Source organism: Sinohyriopsis cumingii, chromosome 19 (genome assembly GCF_028554795.1).
Source record: "Sinohyriopsis cumingii isolate HCF-2022 chromosome 19, ASM2855479v2, whole genome shotgun sequence".
Taxonomy (NCBI): Eukaryota; Metazoa; Mollusca; class Bivalvia; order Unionida; family Unionidae; genus Sinohyriopsis; species Sinohyriopsis cumingii.
In genome coordinates this window covers 61506331-61514328 of record NC_142979.1, presented here as the reverse complement: position 1 = coordinate 61514328, position 7998 = coordinate 61506331, and the positions used below count along the sequence as shown (strand labels likewise).

Genomic DNA, 7998 nt, shown 5'->3' with positions numbered 1-7998 from the left:
ATCTGTTAATATTTTGTGCAGATGACAAATTGACAACACCGTTGATTTTCGTTAGAAAAGTGACCATCTTATTGAGTCATAACTGAATAATAGGAAGGAGAATGCCAAACAGGTTCCAAAAAACTCCTATAGCTAAGGCATCTCCCATACTAAACATTATGTGATGACCAAGCCGTAAAATGTTAGTAGTAGTAGTTGTTGTTGTAGAAGTTCTATTAGTGGTGGTAGTGGTTGTAGTAGTGGTATTGTTAACGTTACTGTCATTATCATTATTGTTGTTTGTCTTCTTTTATTTCTACTTCTCCTCCTTCTTATTGTTCTTGTTTTTCTTCTTCTTAGTAGCAGTATTAGTAGTATTAGTAGTAGTAGCGAATAAACAATGGAAACGGTAATTACGTACAATCTTCATTTTACGTATAAATTATTGATCTTCCGTCGCCGGATTTTTATTTTCTTTTGATAAAATACATGGCCATGGAACTCTAATTATGACGTCCAATAAAATATTAATTAAGACTGCTTTAATGACTTTACTTTAACATCTGTTTCATAATACTTATATCTAGATATCATCGTTCACGATAGACATAAACAGACCTTAATGACTCTAAATCGCTAGACACCTATCTGATACGTACAAAGCAACTTAATATATTAAACAAGACATTTAAAAATTGAATGCAGTGCCTATCCTCCAAAACATCTTGTCGTTAAAATGCCTTAAGATAAAATTGACAATATACATAAGAAATTAATTTCCACTATCTTTAAATTAGGCTGCAGTATTTATGCTGCACAGCAATAATAATTCAGTATTTACATGTTTTAAACATGACATATGATTTAAACCGATTAAAAGTATATATCAAACTACGCAAGCAAGAATTCGTGAAAACCAAGCCAACTATATGAAATTGGAAAATAACAGCGAAGTAATTTAGTCTTTAATTTGTATTGCAATAAGTTTGCCTTGATAAGGTATGATAATATGTTAGACATAATACAATGAAAAATATGGATTACGAAATACAGGTGACCGCAGTTCATTGTAATAGATTTAAACAAATGCCTAAAATGGAATGTGAAATGATTAAACTGCATGAGACTACGACGTGTTTTCAGCTACATTAGAACTTGTAAAGAATTCAGGATATAAAGTGAATGTAGAAAAGACTATGGATATTTGACTCTCGGCATTGTCGATATCAACTGTTAGAAAGTATCGTTATTTTAATGTACATTGAATCAAGGTCGTTTTATTCGTTAATGACAGTTCAAGTGTACAATGTATGTGATTTAATCTCAGTTGAGATAATGAAAACGATAGTCAAATCTGGTTTGTTCAAAAAGGAGGAAACATATCCTGCGTGGAAAAATTATGTAATAAATCCGTAGCGATATCTAAATGTATACATCTATTCGAACCTTTCCCGATCCACCATTACGTCTCGCAGAAAATTGTGAAAGTTGTTTTTTATATTTATTTAGAATTCAGAGCCAGATCATGCTAAACTACGGCTGATTTATCAACATTGTAAGCACGGAGATACCAAATGGTTAAAAGCAAACATTTTGTTTTCAACAAGGACGATATCATAATTTAGAAGAAAACATTAAATACAAATTGTACGGATGTCTTTTTTGTGTACTGTGTATCTACTTTATGAAGATGTTTACTTACGAATAACACATTTATCGTTTACTGCTTCAAACTTTTACTAACAGTATCTGAAAACATGTTTTAGAATCATGGCATGAATTAAATTAGAGGGAGAAAACTCATACAATTGAAAATGTTTTCTTTTCACCAATAATTCAGATATAGTAGAGTCACAACAGCGTTTTTAAAAACAAAATACTGGCAGAAAACAGTAATATCGATATACATATATGTGACAGTCCGCTCATGTTTAAAATGAGAGAAAGCTATGTTCTGGCTCAAACCTGTACGTAGGTAATTCTAAATTGAGAAGTATATTTCAGTACTAAATCAGTTTAAAGAATGTTGTTCAGTTCAAATAGCTAGACATGTATACATCTTTTGATACATAGATTTATAAGATGTTTATTTATTAAAGTTTCACATATTGTAGCTACTTCTGTAGGGTAAATATTTTACTAAGTTTGAGTTTAGATACAGCTTTGATTTTGACCTTAGATTTTCCTACAAACGAATTCTGCTTACTAACTGATGGAAATTCCAATAAGCCGATATAGTAGTGGGTATATGAATATGCTTTTTTTTATAACTGACCATGTTTTCAAAATGAACTTTTGACCTTCATCCTTCTTCTCAAATTGCGTCTTGAGTTTTGATATTAGGGTTAATTATGTTAGTATTACCCACTTCTATCTTAGCAACCAAAATTGTTTCAATCTTATTAGTCTTTATTTGAGAGGATTTATTTCTTAAAAGAATTCATCAGAATTACAAAGTGCTCAATACTTTCGAACTAAATCATTAGTTTGGATTTACTATTAAATTCATTCAAGGACGTTCTTAAATATATCATGTGAGACATCAAAAGTGGTAGAATATAAACACTATTCCAGGATATTGTCACATCAGAACTTTCAAGTTGGAATTCATTCGGAATACCACATGAATTTATTCGGAATACGCTATACTTTTGGATTTGTGAAAGTTTAAGATTACTTTGATTTAATTCACAATATTATAAGTTCGTTTTAAATTTTAACTCTGGATTCCTTAGAAATGCAATTTTTGTTTAATTTTACAAAACTTGTAGTTTTCGCTCTTTTCTGATATTTAGTTTTAGACCAAAGAGCACAGTTGATAACATTATGATAGATAAAGTAAATCTATTTGTGTGTGACTATTCTAAAATGACTAAAGTTTTGTAAGTAATAATAATAATAATAATAATAATAATAATTGTAAGTGGTAATAATAATAATTGATCAAAATTACTATTGCTTTTGTATGTTGGTTATTTTTCTTCACAATTTGTTTTGTATGTATATAGAAAATGCATAACACAAATTTTGGTTAGGGACAATTAACTTAAATATTTAATGTATTGCCATGAAGAACGATTAACACCATTTCGCCATTATATTGTTCTCAGCAATGTGTAGAACCTGATTCACTTCTAGAATTGAAATGTTGTCGTATTTTAGGTTATCATACTGATTCAATATTCTTTCTTTTTTTTAAAAAGCGAAATTGATATGAGACTTTAAAGGAATACGAACTGACGCAATGGAAATAATGCAGTCGGAAAACCTTGTAGCACATATATAAAGTATACAATATTGAGATTCATATAGTATATTTCATTCAAAACGTATGGTTACAGCAAATTTTCATAAACGTTTGATGCTAGCGAATCGTTTATGCCAGAAGGTCCTTTATAAACAATATACATATTTGTGTAGATTTTATAGAAGAAAATATCTACAAACTAATTCTATATCATGTCAGGATTTCAAAACCTATATGAAATCTACGTGACATCATCCATAACTGTTCTGACCAGTAACGTGATTGGATGAATGGTGAGCATGTTACCACAAAGCCCCTGAAGGAACAAGAGATCCAGAGACTATCACCATCAAAGGAAACCGCGAAGCTAGTGTTCTCCACGCGCAAGACGAAACACATGACGGTCACAGCACTGTCTTATATTTCATCCAGTTTTAAATTTAAATGAAAATAGTCAAATTCTGAAGTTATCTAAGTGGTCACTAAGCACGTCTTCCGTTGATGGCAATTAGATTATTTCCAAGTTAAACGGTTATCAATTAAAACCTGGGACACTGCGTCCGCAATGTAGTTTTTCGGTCGCACCAACGGACGAATAGTAACAATCGCATATACCACTGACTATTAATTACTAGATATAACATATAAACAACCAATGCGCACGTTTAACAGTATTAAGTCAAAGACTGAGAGTATTAACATTCACAGCATTGTTTGTTAGACGGACAAACGGATGGACATTCAAATTGTATTTACTCCTGCATTATTAATGAGAGATATCAATGTAAAACTACATTTTTTTTTGTTTTCACGATAGCATGATAAATAAAATTGCAAACTGTGGTGCAAATTATGAATTACAAACATACTTTGAGAAAGCGGGTTCAAACGGCTGCAAAGGAAAGTAACTTATTTGAAAAATTTACCACGATATCTAAACACAACAGTGGCAGTACAAATATTAAACCTTTTGTCTGTACCTCCGTAAGTTTTGTGTCTGTTAATCCATTTGTGTGCATGTAACACCTTCCTTAAGGTTGGACGTTAAACCAGTTTAAGACAATATCGGTGCGTATGTCTCATATTAACATACGGAGTCTTCCTTAATGTATATCTTACTATTCTTTTTCTAACAGTTGCTATACATGCACGTATAAAATTCACCATGAACATTGTTGATAAAACTTTTTATATGTGCTGGAAAACAATGCATCATTCCACAGATTATCATAAAAAACATCCATATTTCTTCTATTACTAAAATACAAAATTATCCGATGCATTTAGAAATCAATAAACGGCCGTCATATTTTATCCGTGTAATTTTCTGAGTTCTTGCTACAATTATATTGTTTAAAAACAATCTAACTCAAAATAATATAACTGAACAATAAAATAATTGACAACGATATGACTTTTTCTACAAAAAATTGATTCAAAAGCTCAATAATGGGACTTCTTCATTCTCACCAAGAGTTCATATGGTAAACACGTGTATTATCCTACTGATCTTCAAAGCAACACAAAAAAATCATAGTAGCATGATGAACATAGATTGTACCCTTTCTATTCTCAATTTTATCTCATCTCATTCGTACTATCTCATAAATCCTATGATAACTTACTTTCGCTATTAGGCCGTTGTTTTAGAATAGTATCAACCTATAGCAACAATATATTTCATGAAACTCTAGAAATATGTGCTACATTGTAATCATGTACCACAATGTCACATTACCTAAAATTATTTCAGAGGAAAGTTTAAATTGAAAAAAGAAATATATATATATATATATATATATATATATATATATATATATATATATATATATATATATATTGTAATGCAATATATATCAGCCTGTGCAGGGTGATAATTTGTTATCCTATATTTCGTTTCAGTTATTAAATACAATAATTTTCACTTAAATGTATGTGTTATGTTTAACAAATTTCGCAGTCTTATGTAGATACGGTCATCTAATTTCTCCTGTAAAGGCTACGGTGCCGTATTTGTTTCTAACAACTATTACTTAGTGTCTAAAGTGTATTTAATTAAACCTTATTCAACACATCCCACTACACCTTTTGTTTTACTCTTTACATCTATATTGTTGGTAAGGTCAATTTTAATCCAAGCCTCTGTTCAATTTTGTCCAGTCCTACGCGAAGGCAAGTGGTCAAGATTGGAGACCCAGCCCGTCTTATTAAGTCTTTGAAACCTAACTTAGATGAGTCCCCTGTTTCTCTTAGACAAAATTTTCCTATTATTATAGCTATATATTGAACTTCCCCATCTGGTGTTTTAGTGTACAACGCGGCGCCACTATCACCCTCTTTAGCAAATGCACTTTGAGGTGGAGATTCATCATGACTTGCTGGCAAGCCAACGAGAAAATTGTGGTTTTCTACCCCAAAAGTTCTGAAATCCTCCGAGATGATGCACCCTTTAGTTTCGCCAGTTGTTGAACCTCTTTTATATACATGTTGTCCTGCTTTTAGGCCCATGGTTCCGGCCATATCTAATATTATGCTCTCGTGCGTTTTCCCGTTTTCTTGAAAGAACACGTTGCAACGATTTTGCATATTTTTTTCAATTTTAATGGCAGCAATATCAAGTAAACTGTCCTCGTTTACCAATCCATGTCTCCTTGTGCCAAGACGTCTGGCGTCAATGGTTCTGACAACGTCTGAACCTAAAACAATATGACTGCTTGTGACGAAATGAAGGCCCGTGCTCTCATTCCCATCTTCGTACATGAAAAGGCCGATTGTACCACGCTTTCCAGAGTTAGTAAGAAATGCATCACCCATGGCTATTTCTGAATTGTTTTCTGTTCCATGTCTTCCCGCAAAGGAAGCGTATGAAACAACTTCAACAACAACCTCACCTGGATAGTCGATCAAACACTTTCTTATCTGCAATCGGACTTCTTTTTCCCTCTCTGTATGCTCTGGCATTTTCAAAAATACACAGAGTTTTCCGAAGACACAACTGAGTGATTCAACTTCTTTAATCCTGCAATGAAAAAAGAATATGTTACAGAAAATATTCATTTCACTCGCCATATGTGTCCGTTTCAACATAACAACACGCAAGCGTTCAATCCCGATGAGTTATTTTGTTTTCGGTTCAATACGACGACACGTTTGTACCTATTCATATATTTGGTATTACAGACATTGAAGTTTGTATTTTTATTTAGAAATAAAAAAAAACGCTTCTGAAATACTTTTCGTCAAAATATGTTCAATACTTAAAAGTTTGGTTTAAAAACTTACTCTTATTAACTTTATATGTACTCTTTGAAACATTTAAAGTCTATGTTTTATTGCCTTGTGAAACAGGTTAATTTGTTCACATGTGTTTCTTTTTTTCTTTCTAAGCAATGATAAATGATCAGTTGATAAAATTCTATACTTAATATATCGATGTTGCCTCTCTCAAATATAACTTGTAGGCAATATTTATCCGAAATGTATTTTATGCAGTTTATTAATTTAAACAGGCTTTGTGAAACATACATCGATCAGTATATGCAGAACAATGATAGAAATTGAATGGGAAATATCAATGGAAACTACTACGTGAAACAATAAGAAGAAATCAGTAAACATATATTTATATAAGAAATAAATTTCAGTAAATAGGCAATATGCAAGTGAGACATAAGTTGATTAATTCTTATTTTCATTTGAGTTGAAATATGGGCCAGCACACTTATTATGCTTTGGAAAAGATGTTAATAACAAATCGCACCTCACTAGCTGTTTTCTCCATTTCTCTAACTTAGGAATACCCTCGTCGTATTTCTTCCCACTGATCGTGTCCTCCATAAGTCTCATAAGCTCCTTTCTGAGTAGTATCAGAAGGTCTAAATTAATTCTGATGTTCCTTACACTGGTCCCTATTTGAATGAAGTATCCAATTAAGACTTTTGTCACTTCCTTGCCAATGGTCTTAGCATCATTTAATGTGTAATTTGTTTGTACGACGCCTTTTGCTAACTCATCATTAGGATTTGAGATGACCTTGTAAAATTTCGTGACCAAAGAAACTGTAGAAAGATGTTTTTCCAAACGTTCTATGCAATTGTCCTCGAAGTTCTCTTCCTGCAAGTAATCAAATACTTTTGCATCTTGGATTTCATATGTTCGTGCTATCTCTCTGATTAATATCGTTTTTGCTAAACAGACAATTGCTATTGCTAGTTTCTGTTCAGCAGAACGGCCCTTTGAAGTTATCAGTATGTCTATTATTGTCAATGAATGCTCACAAAATCTTTTAATCTCTTTGTAAAATCGTCCGCCTGTATCTTTTGTTCCGAATGTAGATCCATGTGTATGACTTCTTTTCTTGGTAATTTCGAGCAGGAACATATTGAGCGACTTGAAGGCATCGACAAACTTATGCTCCATATGGTTGCTAATGGCATCAGAAATCTCCATTTTACTTTGAAAGACAACGTTCCTACTCTCTGTGTTTAATTTGAGTAAATTCTCCAAGCCTTTCAAATTGTTTATAACCTGGTCCTTGTTGCATTCGTTCTCTTCGTCTACAAAGAATATCATATTGTCCACTCCGAAGCAGTCTCTCACTTTCAGCAAAGTATCCCTTCCCTAGAACAAAAGGTAAGTACCTTATGCTATAAAGCGATAAAATATGACATCATCTATTGCTAAATAGATTGGTTTAGAAGATAATATAAATTTTTCAGAGAAATTCAGATCTGACGTTCAGATTCTTAGGTCAATAAATAAAGGGTTTACCT

General features: G+C 32.1%; 1 protein-coding gene across 1 annotated transcript in view; it reads right to left on the bottom strand.

The window, feature by feature from the left end:
* Positions 1–931: 931 nt before the first annotated feature.
* The window catches only part of LOC149775810 (uncharacterized), a 28123-nt gene continuing 21056 nt past the window's right edge, over positions 932–7998 (bottom strand). The window contains exons 5-6 of the mRNA XM_089943713.1: positions 6987–7846; positions 932–6245 (exon numbers count right to left, since the gene is read on the bottom strand). Coding sequence (XP_089799839.1) covers positions 5333–6245; positions 6987–7846 — 1773 coding nt within the window. The 3' untranslated portion in view covers positions 932–5332. The remainder of the gene's footprint in view (positions 6246–6986; positions 7847–7998) is intronic.